This window comes from Charadrius vociferus, unplaced genomic scaffold (assembly GCF_000708025.1).
Source record: "Charadrius vociferus isolate BGI_N301 unplaced genomic scaffold, ASM70802v2 scaffold365, whole genome shotgun sequence".
Taxonomy (NCBI): domain Eukaryota; kingdom Metazoa; phylum Chordata; class Aves; order Charadriiformes; family Charadriidae; genus Charadrius; species Charadrius vociferus.
The window spans coordinates 723,223-743,903 of record NW_009648559.1 but is presented as its reverse complement, the minus strand read 5'-3'; the positions used below and the strand labels follow the sequence as shown (position 1 = coordinate 743,903).

The window sequence follows — 20,681 nt, the reverse complement described above, 5'->3', positions numbered from 1 at the left end:
CCCTACGGAAAGGTTACCTGGGATTTGCAGCCCTTTCTACCAAGGTGTTGACATCTCAGCTAAGGTCTCTAACTCAAGTGTGCTGACGAAAACTCTGGTGAAGGTTTAAGACCACCCTGACCTAAGACTGACCATCCCTCAGCCAGTGATTTCTGAATGGGAAATAAAAAATAAAGTGTGAGTTTGTGTCTCAACCACCCATTTCACCATCCTGAACACAGTGGGATGTATCAGAGGAGTAACATCCTCCATTACTAAAACTTGATTCACCAGACTTGTCCACCAGAGCCCCATGATACAGTAGACAAATGTCTGGAAGCAAGAAGTAGAAAATGACAAACTTTCCCCAACTCTATTTCAACTTGCAGCTTCTTGCGGGTGATGGGAATAGACAGAGCTCCTTACAGCCACAGGTTGCAGGCAGCGGCACAACAGGAGCTTTACCGAGCCCTTGGAATTGGGCAGATAACAGTGAGAGGAGTAAAATTATACCCAATTTATTATTCACCTCTTATGTTACAGGGTGTTGAGTAAGTTTCACTCCATCATCCCTCGGCAGAGTATCTGAAGGCACCCACCCAGCACGCCCAGCAATGCTGCCTGCAGCCACCCCCACCATTACCTGTGCGAATTTCCCGGTACACATCACCCCGTTCCAGCGTGGGACAGTGAGACACCCGGGATGACGCAGCAAGTAGTTGTCTGCTCTGCCGATGAAAGTGTCCGGACAGCCTGTCACCGAACCGTCCAGATCATGGAAGACAGACGTTTTGTCACCGTCACTATCATTGTTTCCAAACCACTGGCCCGATCTGCCAAAAAACACTTTCAGTCCAACCTAGCAGGAGAAAAGAAGAAAAATTACGGGTTAGCTCTAAGTGAGGACTTGGGTTTGCAGTGCTTTAACAGCCAAAACAGCGACACAGCTAGAACTAGAAAGCTCTATTGTCTGAGCAAAGACTTTTGTTTTGCCTCATCTATTTAGAAAAAATTCCAACTGGATTGGTTTTCCCCCCTCATTTCTTAATCTCAGGAGATATTTTCACAGAAATTAGACTTTTGGTTGCTCAAAATCATGTATTCCTCGAAATCACATGGCAATAAATTGTGTGGTGGCAAAAGGAAGAGAATGATTCAAAGGGTAGGGAAGTACTGGAAGATTATGAAATTTACTGAGGAATATCACAGCTGTGATCAAACAAACAAAAATTACTAGATATTGGGTGAATTTGCTCATGTACATTTTCAATGGCTGTTCTTGGGGGTTCTGTGAGTGCCATTTTTTCCTAATTGTTCCCCTAAAACCTTATAAAACTCATAAAAGTGACAGCAATTCTCAGAATTGGCTCTTGTGCACGTTCTAATATATCCCCTGAAGAATTTTATTTTGGGAAAGAGAAATAGCAGGAAGCAGCATTATCCGCTTTATGCACAGCTCTGTTTTCAAGATTTTTCAGCAGCCAAGTAAAAGATTCTGTCCCGATATGAAAATCCAGCAAAACAAGGAAACTGCAGATGTTCAGCAAAAAGGCATGGAATATTTTAATGTCTGCAGAGAAAATTATTACAGTGTGCGACGATTAAGTTCTGAAGTAATCAAGAAAATAATTACTCCAGGTCAAGCACTCTGAATGAATCCTGGAGCAACGTGGATAATAGCAGACGGCATAAATAGCGACTGGATCACGCCAACTCAAAGGACTGTAATTTGTTCCATTTAGCCCAACTAGTTTTAATTGGACTGTGCACATGAGTAAGAATTAGGGTCAGCAGGATTAGGCTGCAAGTTTACTAAGGGCTTTAAAGGCTTTCTTTTAACAATAATAAACAGAACAGCTTAGGAGAAGAGGAGAGTCATTGTGATTCGGAGTTAGATGGAAAGTCCCATTGGCTTAAAAAGAATGACCACTGCAGCAAGAACCGCTTGCAGAATAAAAGTCTTTATTCCTTTAAAATCAAATTAGAGCCTAGAATCCTTTTTCTGCCACCTTCTTTTCTAAGTATGAGTCTCATAAACAACCACCTGAAGCACTCTCACTTAAAGGGGACTCAAACACACGGAAATTCAATGTGTATTTTTGAGTGCTTTAAAACCTTTTCCTACTGCCTGGAGGAAATTTTTGCCCAAAGGGCTACTTGACAAAGTAGGAGGATCCCAAAAGCTGGGTTTTTTTCTTTCATTTTAATTTATAAAAGAGGAGATATTTTTTTAAAAAATGTAAACACTGTGCTGCAGCTCAAAGCTCCATTATAAATACTTTGTGACAGTTCACTTCTGGAGTTGCGTATGAAAAAGGGCACTTCACTGGGGAGGAGAACAAAGTCAGCTGTACTTCAAAACAAACTAAGGCACAGCCAGCACAGCTTACATTTGACTAATGCTCTCAGCGTTTCCATCCAGCAGCAGACAGTTTTGGTGCTAACGCTAACCTGACCTCCAACATTCTCCTCGAAAAAGTCTGAAAGTCAGAAAAGAAATGGAAATGTTCATGAGCAGTGTCACTTCTTTTATCAGTCTCAAGGTCACCTTACTTTTGTACGCTGAGGGATAGGGGTGCACTGAGTTTGCAGCTACAGCTATGGCAACATATATTTTTTTCTAATTGAATACACACAAAGAGGGAAAAGACTCAGCTCGTCAGGTATGTCCATGTGGAGCTCGGAATGAGCTAGAAGAGGGTGCAGAGACAGGTCATGTCTAGCTACCACGCAACTATTCAGACACCTAATTTTCATTAGGTGTGGACTACCTGGGAGTGATATGGTATAAATGTTACTTGAATTACCTGTCTGAAGCCTGACAGGGAGACCTGACTGATGATGGTTATGTGAGTATGTAATCCCTTAGGAACATGCTAACTCAACCTGTCCAAAGGCAGCAGCACACCGAACACAGCTGAAGTTAAGCTTCACGGCTGAAGCTGACTTGAAGACAAGTCCTGAAGACTACAGTAGAAAACACCCGCTATATTAAAAATTCATAGTGTACTGGAAAACATACTAACTTGCAACTTTTTCTAAAATGCAAGTATTGGCACAAGCTGCCAAAAAACCCCCATATCACTGTGTTACTGTTACCATCTTAAGGAAACCACTTGTAAACTGTTTTACCACCCCAGGACTCTGCCCTCAGTGGCATGGCTTTTACTCTGATGGAGTGATGCAAGCCCTCACCCTGCAAGTTCCCTTTGGTCAGGACTCTCTTTGGGGTTTGGGTGTTTGTTTTTTTTTTTGCTGCCCTCTTTTTCAGGGGATAACAGACTTGCGCTTTAACTCAGTGTCTGCTTTTCTTTTTCCCATTACGAACTCATTCCAAATTTCTGCTTTGACGCAGAAATCCCACACTGAGACAACACAGGCTAAACATAGCAAAGACAACACTAGGAAGCGCCCATCCCTTAGCTAGACAGGACTGTGATCCCATGGAAGTCACTAGACCACAGCCAGGAGCCAGTTCCGGCCACTCTGAGATCTTCTGAGGACCACAGACCCACCCAACACAGTCTGCTGGGATTTCTCTGGCACAAGTAATTTCAGAGATGCCCCAGTGTTGGCAGAGCTAGGAGCAGAATAGACTTGAATCCACCCTAAGCTCCTGGCTGCAGGGAAGAAATAACCAGATGGACTATTAGCAATGGACGTGAACTGGGACAGTTTGTGAGTCTTCTGCATCTGCTGGAGGTGGCCTCGTTCACAGGAGCCGAAAAGGTCATGTACAACCTCTTCCTCCTCACCTCACTCTACAGGAGCTGTGCATCAAAAAGGCAGAGGGATGAATGGGTTGCTATTTTATGACTAAAAAGAGATATCGCAGGTCTTCTAAAGAAACGATGCACAAATGTCTTGTTTGGGCATGGCTCTGTTCTGGGCTGGGGCCATCTCCTTTGGGCTCTCCAAGTCCTACCAACAGACAGTAACCACACCTGCAGGAGACCACAACCGTCGGTCATGCCCTCAGCTGGGTTAAGACCAACTTACTGCTTCCACTGCTTTGAAATAACTTTTAAAAAGCACCCTTTTAAAAACAAAGAAGCAAGCCGAGCAATAATGTTGTAATTGATAGACACACAGATATCTTAATATGTGAGATTTAGGTTTGTCAACAAAGAGGCGACGAGAATACTTTTTGTGGAGCGTAATGTTTAGGTCTTTTATTCTACTTCATTGTTATTTTTATGCTGGAATTAAATAAGACCTGACTGGCTTTATTATTTTGTTGTCTAACCATTCTGCTGATTAGTCTGATTAATTATACAATTATTCCTTCAGCATGACTAATAGTTTTGTCATCACTATACAACTTGCAATAATGTTTAATTTCTTCTTAAAAAACAACCATAAAATGATTGTCCTTTAGGGAATTGCTACTTAGCTACCCTTTAAAAAGTAATAAAATGAAGCCTGGAGATGGAAAATTAATTAAAAACTTTTACAGGCTCTATCTTAACTAGTCAAAGACATATTGTCCCATATATCAATTAGCAACAAAACAACAAACTAACCGTGGTCCTTCAAGTCTGAAATCAGACTTAGCACATCTGGGTTCAATCCAGATAAAACAGAATCAAAGTGAGAAGTGCTGGGATGCAGGTGGCTACAAACATAAATGGTTTTTAAGTTGGCAAAACACCAACTTCAGAAATGGGTATTTCTTGGAAATGTACATACAAGAATTAATTATTAGGATAATGTCATTAGTTTTTTGGTAATAGGCTGACAGTGTATTATTTTAAGTTGCTTTGCAGAAGTATTTAGTAAGTCTTTTGACCATTTTTACCTTGAAAACCTCAGATCTTAAAAGCGTTGCAGTACTACACTGCCCCTCAGAAAAAAAAATGCTGGGATATTTAACAGGCTCATTGGCCTCAAACGGTGCAACTGTATTAAAGAGCTGCATTTGCAGCCATTCAAGAGGTAATCATCCCCTTTGCTAATGTGCACAGATATCATCTGTCTGAAACCATTCTGTTGGACAGAGTCCTACACCCATTACTGGAGGAAAATTTCCACTCTCTTCCAGTCCACCGATCGAACTTTTTCCATCAGACATTTTTCTTTAAGATCCCCTCCCTGGTTCCAGGTTGATTTTCTCATTCATGTTCCCCATGATCATCTCATAACCATTTTCTCAGGGGAGGACATAAAGAAGGTATGGCAAATTAGCCTTTATTCATGTTCCAAAGCTCCCTAAAGCATCTAAGGTAACTAAGATCTCTTTACTGAAATGCACAGGAACTGTGTTTTCTTTAGAGGAGCCGTCAAGTGACTGCAATCAACATCATCCTTTCATGAAATACCCTCCTGTTGTTGGTCTAAAGTGTACCAGAGAGGGGACAGACAAACTAACTGCTTGCCAGAGAGAGTGATATTGGTCAATCCCAGAGCAATGGAAATTTTTCTCAAGAAAAAAGCCAAACCTCAAGCCAAAGTTACTACAGTTCACGGTCATCCTAACAAGCATGGACCTTGTTTAAAAAAAGCTAAAGAGAACTTATGATCCCTGGGAGCGAGCCAGGTGGAATCTATCATTTCCCAAGCCAAGCGCGCAGGGTCACGATCCCCGCAGGAATCCAGGACAAGGACGGGAATTGCTCAGCATCCTACGGCTCCTGTCAAGGCAGAGGTAGAGCGCCCCATTCTGCTGTCACTGCTGAAGGGAAGTCCCTGTTGTGCTCAACAGGAATTTCACTGCTGACACCAGAAACTGGGCTGTGGCTTTGCTTCTAAGTGCATTTGCTTATTTCTGTATAGGAAGTGTTTCGCAGTTTACTGCCTCTGGAGATCTCGTTTGCGTTCCCCTCAGCCTCTGAGGCCATGTCCTCACCAGGTCCTCAGCATATAGAAGCTGGTAATGCTGCACCAGTTAAGAGTGATGTTCTGGATTTTCTGGTTACAAGGTGAAATCTTCCTCTAACACAGATTTTTTTTAATATATGCCTGCCCAAGCATAAGATACCTTCGCACTTTACTGGCTTATAAATAACCTTCATTAAAAAAAAAAAAAGGAAAATGTGCTGCAAAATGAATCGATGGTATGCACCATGCACCACTGCCTGGAAATCCCTGCTCTAGGATAAATATCTCATGGCTTCTAAAAATGTCAACAAATTACACATCCAATAGCATGCACTCCTGCTTTTCTTACTCACACTTTTCTCCATCAGGATCTGCGACACGTTATTCTGGGGGCTTATCTGCCAGGAGTTTTTCATGAAGAACCCGATGGCACTTGAGTATCTGTCAACAGTCGGGGTGAACTTCTTGAAAGTGCATTTTGTCATCCTGACAGGCCCATCATAAATCTGGAATCCACGTATAGGGAATGTCCTGTGAGATTTAAAAACACAGTCCTGTGTTAAAAGTTTGGGCAAACTCTGAGTCTTCTCCTGAAGGCACAGAAAGATATTAACAAGTAGCTAAACCACCTTACTTTTCCCAAACTGGGATCTTGCCACTCAGCACGCAGTTAATGAAAGATGAAACTCTGCTGAACATCCTCTACAGGATAAGACTCAAGAGACAAAAAAAAATGACTCATAAGCTTGCCTAAGGCTTATAAGCTGGGGTGAAGCAGTTCAAAACCCTTGTCCCCAGCCACCCAGGGGTTCATCACCACAAGGAAGACACAAAGGGCTGTGTGACTGGATTGCCATCAGGTTCCCCATTCTAGAGTAGAAGGGTTTCTCGGGAAAACAGCATGATTGAAAAAATGATATCAGTCAGTGTCCCTGGAGGCAAGTGTCTCCTTGGAAGCAAGTACCAAGTGTTGAAGCACATTTTCTTCTCTCCCTATCAGCCATTTCACACGAGATCCCTACAACCTAGTCCACGGCATTTCATACAGAAAAATGATTTCTGCAGCATTGGTCCATGGACGTGTTGTCAAGATATCAGAGTTGAAGGAGACACCACTGGAGTCACAGGTAAGGACTGGGCCCTTCCATGGTTTGTTTGGAGAAGGCGCCAAGTTTTGCTTGGCCCCGCAGCAGCTTCGCAGACAGTAATGAAGCTGGGTAGTAGTGGCATGGAAGGGTAGGTCAATGCTTACTGAGGCCAGAAAGAGTCATTGAGGCATGAAAGCCACAAAGTGGACATCATGTGGGCACACAGGCTCTCTCCAGCCTTGGGGTCCCCAAGGCCAGATTCTGCCCCAGCCCTGATGTTTTTCTTACTGGTTGGCTCCAGAGATCCAGAAACGCTTTGCCAATTGGAAACACGGGGCACAAACAGTGTTTCTTGACCAAATAATTCTTCAGTTTCCAGAGGTGTTATCCCAGTAGTTGGATCTGGTACAACCCCCACATCCCGCTTTGCACTATGGCATAATGAAAGGACAGATATCAGACGTTTTGGCATACTCCTTTCCAAGAGCACATTGCTTAATAATATCACAGGTGATTAGACCTTGCTTGAACTGCAAAGGAGCTTTCTTGCAATTGCAATTAAAATAACAACATCGATAATAACTGAGGACAGCTCTGATTATTCTCGCTGTCTTACACAGATCCCGTTCCTGTGTCACTTATGGCTGAGACAGGGCTGTGTGCATGGCATGTCTGCTGAGTACTGCTTGTTCCTTAATTTTACATTCATCGTAGGGGGATTAACGATTGGTGAGCATCACCAAAAACATACATTAGGGTAGAATTTAGGCTTGGGAAATGTGGGTATGCACCGCACTACCTACGCAGGTGGCTCTGCTGCTATCAAAATAGAAAATAACATAAGCCATTGAAAGACAAATAAGAGGTAATAATGAAAAATAGTTTCTCCTTTGTCAAACTGGCCGTGTTTGCCCAGCTACGCCAGCAGGAGGGACGGTGGCATGGTGTATGGGAGCTGCGCCATCAGCTCGACGCTGTGCTACACAAAAGCCATTTGGTATCTTTCAGACTCTCTAATCTATTCTCCAGTGACTAATAAATTAAGCAGAAAATTAAATCAAACACATTCGGTCGAGAATGCTCTCAAGCTGTTGGCCTGAAGAGTGACTTTATTCAGATGCTTATTATTTCTGGCCTGTACAATAATTTAAACAGCCGGTATAAATTACTGTTGGTAGTCACATTCAGTCCTGAGGCTTATTCTTCTAGCTTATGCTAACACCAAGAAGAAATGGCAGAAGAATAACTCACTTGTTTCTGGGCAGTGTTCTGTATTCTCCATTTGCCCCTTTTCCCCAGTAGCTGTTCTGGCCCCCCTGGGAGCCAAAGTTGCTGCTTTCTCCAACAAAAATGGAGCATGTAACCTCCAGGCTGGAGCCTTCATCTGTCGGGAAAGTTCCATCACTACAAGCAAAGAAACGCCAGGTAACTATGCAGCACAGCATATATAGATATATTTTTATATATAAATAATTAACACTTTTAATTACACCGCAGACACATTCAAATTGCTTTCTTAACTTGGAACAAAGTGCATGCACTGGTATAACAGCCTGCTTTACAGTTTCTTTAGAAACTAGCAAGTTAGTGCCAAGGTAGCATAGTGCTCAGGCATCACTAATCCAGGTAACTCAGTCTGGGTAAAACCAGCTCTACCCTTTGCAAATATATATTTGCAAAAAAAAATATGTATATAAAAATAATTGCTCTATACTGAGTAGCTATATAAATTCTTACTACATCCCTGAAGCAAGAGCCAAATATCACTGATTCTCGTTGCCTGCAGTGGGTTTTGGATATGGCTTATTTTTGCAGGTCTTTCACAAGAGGGGCTGAGATGAGAGCATCAGGAGCATGGTAGACACCAGCAGAGGAGGCAGGAGACCTGCTGTGCCACCAGGTGGGACCATGCCAGCCACCCTTCCCCAGCAGCCCACCAGCTACAGGCAATGCTGCTCGACTGGGCTAGAGCAGAAGAAAAGTCTCCCTGAACGCAGAACCAGATGTTTAGTCTACTGGTTCAGGACCTACCCTCCAAAATTAAATATTCAGCAATTCCCCAGACATGCCAAGGCAAAGAGAATGAAAGGCTAAATTGCCCCCTGTATTAACGGCTGTCCAGGGAAGACTTGATGTGGTCTGGGAGGGAAATGTGAGGTTTTCTTGTGTCTTACAGGAATTACCAGGGGAGTATCTCAGCTTCCATTCTTGAGCCTCTTACATCGGGGGAAAAAAATGGAAGAAGGTTGATTTTAAGAAATTACCTTGCCAGAGTGAGTCCAATTCCATTGTCTGAAAACCTGGGACAGAAGAAACACAACGGTGTACATGAGGAGGAATGTCTGCGGTGAATTTGGCCTACAGACCTATTTATGTCTGCTGCGAGGGGAACGGTATAACACGTAATTACAGTAACCTACCCCGAGTTGCGGAAAATAATGTCGCCGCCCCTGGCCCAGGCCCCGTGGTCATTATTTTTAAAAGCAATGAGACCATCAATCACGGCAGGAACTCGCGGCTTATCAGGATCAGCATCTTGATGCGGGCGAAACCTGAAGCAAGGAGCTTAGTTAATTGGGCACAAGAGACATAGGAACCGACCTCAGACAGAGGAGGTCAAGCCTGGTGGACCTCATTTGGCTTCTAAATATCATTCTGATGGGCCTAAAGAGGTGATACACCCTGGATCAGAGTCAGGCTATTAGCTTGATTTCATCTCTGTGCTTTGGTACAAAGCAGAAAACAATAAACATTCATAAAGGTGAAATTCTGGCCCCAGTGAAATCAACAGAAGATTTCTCACTGGACTTCAATGGGCCCAGTGCTACTCCTTAATTTGATTCAGTGTGATTTAGAGGCATAGAAAACATTTTCCCAAGTCACTTGGGTCCTTTTGTAATTGTCCTTACACAGCCCATTGGGAATCCCTGGATTGATGCTAGAAAATCAATTAGATGCTTTCAAGAATCTCGCGCAGCAAAGATAAGAGAGTAATTGGAGCTGCTTTCCTTGCATGTACAGACCAGACCTCCATCTGCTTCTGTCTCTGCTGAAAGAGAAGCCGTCATACGAAAAGAAGGATTTGCTCTGGCAACTGGGTGCTTCTCAATTACTTGTAGGCTATTTCTTGCCACACTGGCTGTTAATGGTAGGTTTGTGCCGTGTTTGGAAAAAAATTGCTTTTTCTGAGTCTACCCTCACCTCCTATTTCTTCCAGCTGATGTTCTAAGGGAAGTGCCTCCTCAGTGCCCAAGGGGATGACTCTGGCAGGGAAGTCTCACAAAGGAACATAAAGTCACCCTTTCCTTTCGGTCATATGGGAGCATTATACGTGGCATTGATAGGGCGTGATGGAGGAGGAAAGAAGCCAAGGCTTGAGCAGGAGCACTGGCTGATTTCTGCCATATCCCCCTCGCGTAGACCCATAGAGCTGCAGTGAGTGAGAAAATGGCCTTAATTTGCCTCCTTCCAATCTGAAGAAGGAAGCTCAGAGATTTCAAAGCAGCTGACGGAAAGCTTTGAGGCTACTTTATTTTCCTCATTAATCCTAGAGCAGTCTCAGCAGGCTCTTACATCATCGTTCAGATGTAAGTTCTGCTAAGTAATTAATAAGAAATGCTGGAGTTTACAAACCCGCTAATGGAATAATGGGATCTGGATCCCCTTTCACGTGTTTCACTGCTTAGCCCTCATAACCCCAAGTGCACGTGTATCACTTTTGATCAGCAATAACACAAACAATTCAGTGCACAGCTACAAAGTATTTGCCTCTGCACATCAGAGATGATAGCTTGTGGGGTTTTTTTCAGATGCTCCAGCCATAACGAGGCATTAATGATCTGCTAAATACAATGCAGAAGCCAAGAAGCAATACAACTATCCAAAATACTTAGCCATACAGCATGTGTTTACCTGGCATTATCGACAGTGAGATACTCTCTGGGATCTTCAGCGCTGGCTCTCGTTGTCTTCACTCCTTTTCCAATAAACAAACCAGCCTGAAAACGCACACGACTCCAATTATTTTAACAGAGACCAGAGATCCCAGACTTTTATCAATGAACGAGGGCAGCCAGCGCGTGCAGGCACAGTGAGCGCCTGCAGCCTGGCTTTTCTCTTCCCTTTGGGTGTCCCTTGGCTCAGCATGACATTAGCACGGGATGGAGCAGGCTGGAGTCAGGACAGAGCCTGCCCTGCCATGTGTTACACATCAGCATCTTGGGCTGCCTTCTGACCCAAAGCAAAGCCCTGAACTCCCACCCTCTCTCTCCCTCTCACAGAAAGCAATAAGGGACTCTGCCAAGCTCTTGATAACTTTTTGGAAAAAGAGCACTGTTAAGAAGTAAGGCTTTAAATAAAGAGTGACGAGTCCCCCGACAGACAAAAGAGAACATGAGCTGCCGTAGCCAAGTTAAAGACTTCGGGCTACAGCAGCAGCTGTCATGGACCAAGATGTAAAATATACAAGGCACAGAGAACAGCACTGATTTCAATCTAGAATCCTGAGAAATAAGTTAAAAATACTTTTTACAGCTTACAGGTTACGTTTTCATGTCAACAGTATATTTGGGGGGAAGTGTTTTTCTTGGAATTACCCTTGAATTTTTGGTCCCACTTTTCAAAGGTGATGAGCAGGCCCTGGCAGAAACAACTTTTGCTCATCCCCTTATATCCTTGCACCACTGTGGCCAGCAGCAGTGCTCAGTTTTCCACTTGTCGTTCCTTAAATCTCACTTAGTAGTAGGTGCACCTATGGCCTGGGCACATCCCCTCTAACACAGGCACCCACCTGAATTGGGAGCCCCATTCTGCTCAGCTCCCTCTTTAACTGTTACAAAGAGCATCACACCCCAAAATTGATTTTTCTCTCGATACAGTATTAAAAGACCGTTATCAAAATGTAAGACGCCCGTGACCATCTGATTTCAGTGCACCACACACAGTCAGCCCTACGCCATACTATTATATTGGCAGTAAGACATAAAAATCATCCACGTGCCTTGAAATTGGAGTGGACTCTGTTGTTGTAAAATACTCCCAAGGGGGTATGTTCAGCCTGTCCCTCTGGATATTGCCCCTCGGACTGTCCAGTGGGAACCCGGTGGAAGATGTACCATATCCCGACATCCTAAAAGAGAAAGGGAGATCCAAGAAATGAAACAACACAATTAATGATACAGTTTATCCTGGGGACTTAGGGCTTCCCATTATGCTGGTCAGATTCCTAACCTGGGCCTGCCAAACACATACGAGTCTCAGGGGACACACACCAGCCCATACTCTTACACCACCCGACTTACCCCTTGGCATGCAGGGTGGGACCCCGGGGCGCACACACACGAGTTTAAAAAAATGCACGTTATGGGTGAAATTCAGGTGGTTTGTTAGAAAGCATAATCTTCTCTATACAGGCACATTAAACACAAACATGGTTTGGGTAAACATCAGAGATAATAACAAGGAGACAATATATATTTATATATACACAAGTATAAATTTTTATTGGGCATTTAACTACTAACTACTAATAAACATCAACACTGGCTAAGAGGTACCGCACACCATTTCCAGCCCCATTTGTGACAGAAATCAGTCTCAGAGATACCAGTGTGAGAACTGTAGGCAAATGCTTGTTCTTAACAGAGACAAAGGTTGCTGAAATACATATCCAAATTTTACAATAGTTTACTAAAAATTCATTGCCCTCGTGCCAATGACATCAATAATAGTAGAATATATGGGAACTGGAGGCAAAGCATAGTTCTTGCTGTTAAATGATTTTACCTGAGCACCAGCTGCTGCATTCTCTATTAAGTTGTTGTTCGGATTTGCAATCCAGAATGTGCTGACAGCCCTGAAAAATCAAAATCAAAATGATCCTGAGCAGTTACCAAACAGGAAGGGATACATTTTCATAGCACTGCACTGGACTTGAGCCACAACTCTCCTATTGACTTTAAAACTCTACACAACCTTTTAATGATACTCTTTAAGGAAAAGAAACATCTAGTGATGTCAGACATGCTCATTTATGGAGCCACATGCTGAACCTATTGTAAATTATATGAGACCGTTAACACAAAATCCATGCTCCGTTAAAGGGAGCTTAAGGAAACCTGATGTCATTTCTTTTTTTTTTTTTCTTTTAAAGTTAAGCAGCTTTGGAAAATGTCTGAAAAGTGAACTTCTGGTTTGCTTTTTGGAACTTCAGGGGCAATGGCAGGAGGTACGGGATTCTCTGTGGATTTATGAAGCTTCAACATAGAAAACAAAACAAATGTCCTTGCAAGCCATAAATGGCTCTTTAAGCAGATTAAGGAGATATTATTTTGACGTTTGTTCAAAGAAGGAGTTTTTGCTTCAGAAGGAAGATCAGTAGGGGCACAAACAGAAGCCGGATATAGCTATGAAAATATTATCATCTGTTGTCTTACTTCATTTGATAACATCTTTTGCAATAATAAAGACCACAGGTAGAAACATTGTAAATCTTTTCTCATGACCATACCAATTAATTTGATCATTCTGAGCAGAAAATCTCAATAATTTTTTATCCACCTTAATTATCACATACTCAAGAATCCACACTCCTTTGGATTAACAGAACCACTAAATAGGCGCAAAATAAATCTGTATCAACCATACAAGCAACCTTAGCATTTCAACAACAATCACAATGAATTCTGTTGGATTATTTACAGAAATAAAAATATATAGTGTTCGGCCACTGGATCCTTTTCCAGAAAACATGAAAATACAAATTCCCTTGGCTAAACTATGTTCTTGCTCACAAACAGTAGCCAGGCAAGTACCTGCATCCCCCCAGATGCCCATGTTACAGCTCAACCATCTGCAAAACAGAGGCTAACTTGGGTCAGCTGTAGCAGGATATTGTTTATTGTTAAATGATGCTCACCATAGTTTATGCTAATCTCTACATTCTCACTAAATCTCCTGTTGTACTCTAAATATTCATCCACTCATGTATTATTGACCAATTTACTCTAGATGCTCCAGCCCCAGTTCAGTCCTGGGGAAAAAAGGCAAAAAGCTCCCTTTGTAGTAAGTGATATTTTTGCCAGTCTATACCAGGGACGAAGCAGCTTGCATTTATCAGACAGATTTCATGGAGCCTTCAACACTCTACTTAAAAAGAATTGAAAGGGGTTCAGAAACGAGCAAAGTGCTCTAATGTATTTATGATTCTCAGGAAACTGCGACAGGAATAACCAGCAGCAAATATTCCTCGCTTAGGATTCATGCAGGTGTTAACCGAGATCTTCATATGCAAAACATGGGCAAGGAGCTAAATTACCTTAAAATGAGAAATGGTAGAAAAAGACACAATTTTTCATGTAATATCAAATAGCACCTTTCAAAAGGTTCACCACAGCACTCTCTGGGACCCAGCTATGAAGTGCAACGTAAGTGCAAAGCCTGACTACAGCTCCCAGAGCACTTACATGCAGTCGGTGCTCGGCACAGGAACGTAATTCCCGTAGACGTGGCTGCGGATGGCAAGGCACATAGCCTCATTGCGATCCGAAGGCAAGATGGTTCCCGACCTCGTGAGGAGGCCCAGGTTGTGATAAAACGTATTGCGTTGCTCCGTCCCGTCTTCGAGGAAGAAGCAGTGCCCCAAAGTGTCATAGCCAATGGTGTCTTTTACCTGGAAAAAAGTAGAGAGGTCATAGATCGCAATGCAAACGGCAGTAGGAACTATAACTGATGTGCTTTGCTTTCCAATAAATCACCCCAAAGCGCATGGAGTGGTTTTGGCACCCCTCTGCACGGCAAGGAGTGCCTCCACAGGCACCTCTCCCGGAGCTCACTCAAGCTACATGCGGTTTGCATAACTGGGGACTGACCTTCTTATGCAGCAAAACTGCTATTAAAATTACTCTGAGGAAGGTCACATGCATAATTAAAGGAAAATTGCAAAACACTGGGTTTAAAACTGCCCTCAGCTCTAGGAGAGAATATTTGATTCAGCGCCACGGAGTAAATATCTGTGGAAAGATAAGTGTGTCTCGCAGGATAAAGGGTTAGCCTCGTTAATCCAGAAATTTTCATGACTGCAACACTTCCCAAATAAAATATGAAATTCTTTAAAATGCACCATGTGAAGTAATTTATGTTAATGAGGTTTCTGTTCTTTCTCCTCCCCTCAGAAGGTGCAGGACCACGTCACTCCTGTAATGATCAGCTTGGGCAGAGATGGTATTTTACTCTTTCCGCCTATTTAAGATTAACTGACACGCACAGGGATATTGCATTAAACCCTAATTTGACCAAGAGGACTTAGCACAAGCCTCCTTTGATGTACAGTCTTATGAAGACAAAATTCAGAAATCCTTCTTTTAAATGTAAATACTAAATCGGGTTAGTTAACATACCAGCTATTTGTTACTAAATCTTACTGAAACCTAACTTTGGACTCAAATGATCCCTGTCAGCATATTTATTCACTCCTCAGGCATACAAAATTCCTGTTGATGTCAGAGTTATGTCCACATAAGACTGAAAGATTAACTAATATTAACCTACTTGGTTATTTCTGTATACAGAGGGACACTTGAACCAAATGCATTTCAGATTCACGTCCTGCGGTTTCCCCTTAATGGGCTGGAACCGTACATAACATCTGGAGTCACAAACAGTATAGTCCCAATAGGTATATCTCTACTGGATTTCATTGTTTTCCTGGCAGTCACCCCTCAAACTTCTCAGCTGCTGCTCTTGTTTCTGCCTTAACGAGGTGATCAAGAGAGAGTTAAAAATAAGGCACAACACAACCAGTTACCCAACTCCCACCCGACACCGCTTTGGAAAGCCACCGAAGACCCTGCAGGCAGGTGCAATAGCTCGGAGTGAGCTACAAGGAGAGTAACAGAGAACCTACACGCGGCGACACTGAAGGCGTCCCCACCAGCTGAGTCTCGGAAATACAGAGAGGAAATGGATTTAGACAAAAATGCAAGTGTCCTTGCCAGCCTGCTAAGAACAGTAAGCCTGGCTACTTCTGTCCTTCCAAACGATGGGCAGAAGCTGCACTAAGGAGGCCACGGGAGACTATTTTTGGAAAGAAACTGTAACAGCAATCCACCCGCTGTTTTAAACAGCATTTCAATTGTGGAGTTTCATTCTTCTGAATTTAGCTGAAGTTGGGCTAATCTGTGCTTCAGACAGCTGTGTTAAAAACCAGCCTCATATCTGAAAACAGGTTTTAACTTTAATTAATGTGATTTGTCACAGCTTCAGAACCATATGGCAGCCTGGAAAACTTACATACACGAAACTATATGGGTCACTCTCCTAACCAGAAATAACATAATTTACAGATCATTTTCATTTGCACTGAAAGATCAGGGCCCACGCCATTAGATCACAACCCCGATAACTGATCAGTTCTGGCGTATCACAGGTAGGAGCTAAAAGCTCAGAAAGGAGAGCCCACCTGCGGCACTGCGACACCAGCACATTACTGTATGTGTCAACGTGAAACACTGCCCACAACGCAGGCTACAGCTCCGCTGGCACGTCCAACACCGCATGATTAAGATGCCTCTAAACGCTGAATTATATATAGTTCGGCAATACAATATAAGTGACCTTTATGCACTGCAACATTAGACACGAAGGACCGCAGTAGTGTGTGTACGCCTGACGTGTGCCAGGGCAGCGAGAGGCATGTCGCAGCCCGCTTCCCAGCCACGGCCAGTAACCCAAGCTGTGCGCGCCACCGGCTCGCCGAGCGGCACAAGGCTGGCACGCGGGAGCAGCAGATGGGAGAAGGGCTTCGCAGACAGCGCCGCGTGGCCCCGGCACAGCAAAGCACAAACCAGCGCACGCCTGCAACGTACTTCTACAATTACATCCTCTAAACCCTCAAAACAGGAGAGGGAAAAACCACCTATCTGGTTTATTCTGCCTCAAGGGCTGAGGTTTCATAATCTGATGCTAAAAGGGGTATTCATCTATGTTACTTAACTGCCTTGCTCTGATACACATACTCTTCCCCGGAACTGCAAATTATTTTAACTTATTTTAAAGCAAGGATTTTTATTACATTTTAATTGCTCTTTATTATCTTAATGACTGTATTGAAACAACACTATTCTTCCACAGAATCACATATTTAACTTTTGCTATAAAATCTGTTCACCAATTTGTGGACCCAAAGCCCTCAGCAGTCAGATGCGGGGGGGGGAAGATGGATCTCGCACTTGGATTCTTGATTTCACAACTAGTGCATCCCACGCATCCGGATAAACCCTTGACAACCTCACTTCTGAGAAAGAGCAAGAGCATACACCACCCTTCTCAGAACCAATATTAACATAAGCCTTAATTTTTCATCCCGGGCAGGTTTCTTCAACCCCAGAGGTTTAGTACCAACGAGAAGAAAAAGCAATTTAAGCCATATCCACACATACCGGGCAAGTCTCCTGCCACCCAAGGGCTCTGCACACAGAAGCAGGCTCTACAGCCAGAGCAAATCATGTCTATGAGAAGGCAATGAGTAATTCTGAGTGATCTGGACAATACAAATCCAGTTTAGGGTACACGGAAAGTGGTCCTGGTTGTACAAGTCCAGCGTCATATTTTCATGAATACATTCTTTTGGGAGAACCCTTTCACATGAGGGTCCCAGCAGAGTGCACCTCAGTTGTGTCTTAAACATTTTTATGTCCTGGGTTAAGAAAGAGTTGTCAGGGAAAAGGCGGGAGGTCACGAATGGTTGAGGGAGTGTCTGTGCCTGAGCACACATCGGGTGAATGAGGAAATGCCCACGGACACCGCAACACCATTCAGGGTCCTGCAGAGCACACAGCAACTGGACGTGTCGGGACTGGAACAGGAATGTGTCTTTTTCCAGCTGGGACACGTATGGCTTTTTTGTGTTGTTATTTTTTTTAAGTTCCTCTCCACAATGCCCTTGTGAGGATCTAGGTCAAAGCCAAGTTCCTGAGGGCTTTTCTGGCACTGAAGCGGCCGTTGGGGTCTGTCCCTCTCATATTTCATTCCCTTTGTCATGTGAATATTTTTGGATATCTTTCACATTGCCCTGACTTGAACAACTCCTGTCTTTTTTATCTCCTCTGCAAATTAAAGGTCCATTGTGTCAGTCAGGGCCGGTAAAGGTCCACTGCTTTAATTTTAAATGACAGTTCCTATTATCGCACACTGTCCAGAATAACCATGGCAAAGTTTTCACTAGGTCTGATCACATCACTAATATTATTAATTAGGCAATACTAAGAACCCGGAATTCCTTTCAAGAGCAACAGTCCTAACCTGAATACCAGTCAAATGAAGTTGACAAGTCGGGACATTTCTCGGGGAAAAGATGCCTTGTTTCAATATTCTGATTTCTCTTTGCATCACAAATGGCTCTCACTGTTTAGCAGTGCCTAAGCAAAGAAATTAACTCGGTACTAATAAAATATGTCTCCTACCAGAAGGCCATGAGTTCCATGTATGGCAACACACCTAGAGAAGCAGTGGTGGATAGCCAGGTTATCAAGGTAGGTTGGGCGTTCGTATCCTCCTCTCTCATCCACATCCTCAGCCAGGTGAAAATGCACAGGGTAACTGCCCAGGATTTGCTGCCCCATGTTTTTTAATTCCACTCCTGACATGTGAACAGAGCGAAAATTCCTTAGGATCTGTTGAGACAAATGTAGATCCGAGTACGGCATTACAATATAAACACATACAAAAAGAAAAACTTTTTTTTTTTTTTTCTCTCTCTCTCTCATTAGGCAATAGGTTTGCAGGGTAAAACAGGGCCTGATCCCAGAAGGAGCTGTCAGCTCCCTGCCGTGACTCACAGCAGCGCAGCACCCGCAGAACACACCTCCGGGCACGGGGCTCCCTCGGAACAGCTGCCAAACACCACGCGCGGTATTTAGCAACGGCAGCGTGCGACACGGCTGTGGGCAAGGGGCTCCTGCCAGCTGCAGGAAAAGGGGAAGCGTTTACCACCAGGCTCTGTCTCCCAGCAACTTTGTCAAGCAATTTTAGGCGAGACCTGCACCGCTCCCCGGTTTCCACCATGTGGTGGAGAAGTCATTCTACACACAGCCCCTGCAACAGCAAGACTTTGCACCTCCTCCAGGAACACGTGGGATGACCAAGAGGAGGCAAAGCACACAGGGCAAGACCCAGCGCTTCTCTGAGCCATGAAGGGAGCAGGGTTGCTCTGCAGGAACACAATTTCTTCAGTGACACCTCACAAACTGTGTAACTTCCCACTGACCCTACAGACAGCGATGCCGCTAAAGAATCCCCTCTCGCCCAGGGAAGGGTACGTTTTTGCATACGCAGTGAACAAAACGGCACAGCCTCATTGCCAGTCTAGTTTTGCAAAACAATTGAACAAACATTTCCCTCCTTTGTAGGCAAGCACGATTTTTTCCCCAGATGCAATGGTATTTTCATGCATTATATTGCTTGTTTACAGGAAAGGAACGGTCTGAAACCACCTAGAGGCACGTGCATTAAAAATTACTCACTTTAATATGCCCGCCGAATGTGTCAAAGGAGAAAAACTGACATTGGTTTTGTCCATAACAGGAGTCTTCCATTTCTCCTTGAATAAGTATATTTCTAGTCAGAAGACCAACCTCTGCCCTCATATCGATGCCATCTATGACTTCTCCAATGTGAAGATAAAGTGGGCTGCCTGTGAGAATCAGAAACCTTTGCATTCAGGGCGAGCACAGCAGCTTCATTACCGCGTCGTTCTAAGCAAGCATGTGCCTTTTATTTAAGCAACCACCAAGTCTGGGGACGTCCCCAGTTGTTAGTATTTGATCCCAGAGGACATGAGAACTTCCCCTGGCTTCCACAAGGAACTGCTGCCTCTGGTCAAACTTCAAAGTCCCAATGTAATATTTGGGCCTTCAGCTCTCATATGACAAGTGCCCATGTGTTTATGGCACAAAAACTAGCTAAAAAGACAAGCAAATGTAAATGGAGAATGTAAAAGACAAGAAAATGTAAATATTTACCACAAATAAGTGGCTTAAAAAAAATATTTCATACCGTCAATTTTCACTTGATTACTTTTACATTCAGGGCAAGGAAGGAGATTAAACTCTTCAGCCTGATGCATAGAATAATCTGTACTGGCAATGACAATCCGGTCACCAGGTAACCAACTTGTAACCTCATCCACCAAATGAAGAATTATTCCTTTGGACGCTTCCACTTTAAATCCATTGTGAGGCACCCCTGAAAAATTAAGCAATCGATTATTTTCAGTCATGCACGACAGAATCATGCAATTAGCCAAAGAGCATACAAGGTTAGATTTTATCTAGATAACTCTGTGTGCAGTGGAAGTGCTCTAGCCATTAAATATGTCAGTGCCATCTCTTTGTAGGCAGCTAAAGCGTTACTTTGCGAGAGTACTGCTGTTAGTTTGGTCACCGTCTACACAAGCAAAAGACTACGGTGTTATTCTCATTGCCCTGCTCACATTCCCAGCAGCCAGCAACAACAGAAGACACGCAATTGTCAGGGAAGACTAAACCTTTTATCCATCCGCTGAAAGCGGTAACAGTAAAACGGGTGCCATCATAGGTGAGGAAGTCTCTTTGGGCTACAGCTAACCCCGTTGTTCCATTCCCGTGATACTCCCGCTTCTCTTCTGCTGCGGAACCCCGATCCCCTCCGAGGATCCCCACCAGTGCCCAGGGCTGCCTGAAGGACATGGGGAAGGAGCAAAGCGAGTGACACCCCGAACCCTCTGTCCCCCAGACGAGCTCGGGCAGGACGGGAGATCCATCC

The 20,681-nt window shown here is 43.7% G+C and overlaps 1 protein-coding gene across 1 annotated transcript in view; it reads right to left on the bottom strand.

The window, feature by feature from the left end:
• LOC104287443 (transmembrane protein 2-like) overlaps nucleotides 1-20,681 on the bottom strand; it is a 54,766-nt gene that overhangs the window by 28,077 nt on the left and 6,008 nt on the right. The window contains exons 2-14 of the mRNA XM_009886152.1: nucleotides 20,425-20,594; nucleotides 19,935-20,123; nucleotides 19,403-19,572; nucleotides 18,344-18,553; nucleotides 14,348-14,553; nucleotides 12,669-12,738; nucleotides 11,884-12,012; nucleotides 10,797-10,882; nucleotides 9,305-9,436; nucleotides 9,149-9,184; nucleotides 8,136-8,288; nucleotides 6,150-6,327; nucleotides 623-838 (exon numbers count right to left, since the gene is read on the bottom strand). Of these exons, the coding sequence (XP_009884454.1) occupies nucleotides 623-838; nucleotides 6,150-6,327; nucleotides 8,136-8,288; nucleotides 9,149-9,184; nucleotides 9,305-9,436; nucleotides 10,797-10,882; nucleotides 11,884-12,012; nucleotides 12,669-12,738; nucleotides 14,348-14,553; nucleotides 18,344-18,553; nucleotides 19,403-19,572; nucleotides 19,935-20,123; nucleotides 20,425-20,594 (1,945 nt within the window). The remainder of the gene's footprint in view (nucleotides 1-622; nucleotides 839-6,149; nucleotides 6,328-8,135; nucleotides 8,289-9,148; nucleotides 9,185-9,304; nucleotides 9,437-10,796; nucleotides 10,883-11,883; nucleotides 12,013-12,668; nucleotides 12,739-14,347; nucleotides 14,554-18,343; nucleotides 18,554-19,402; nucleotides 19,573-19,934; nucleotides 20,124-20,424; nucleotides 20,595-20,681) is intronic.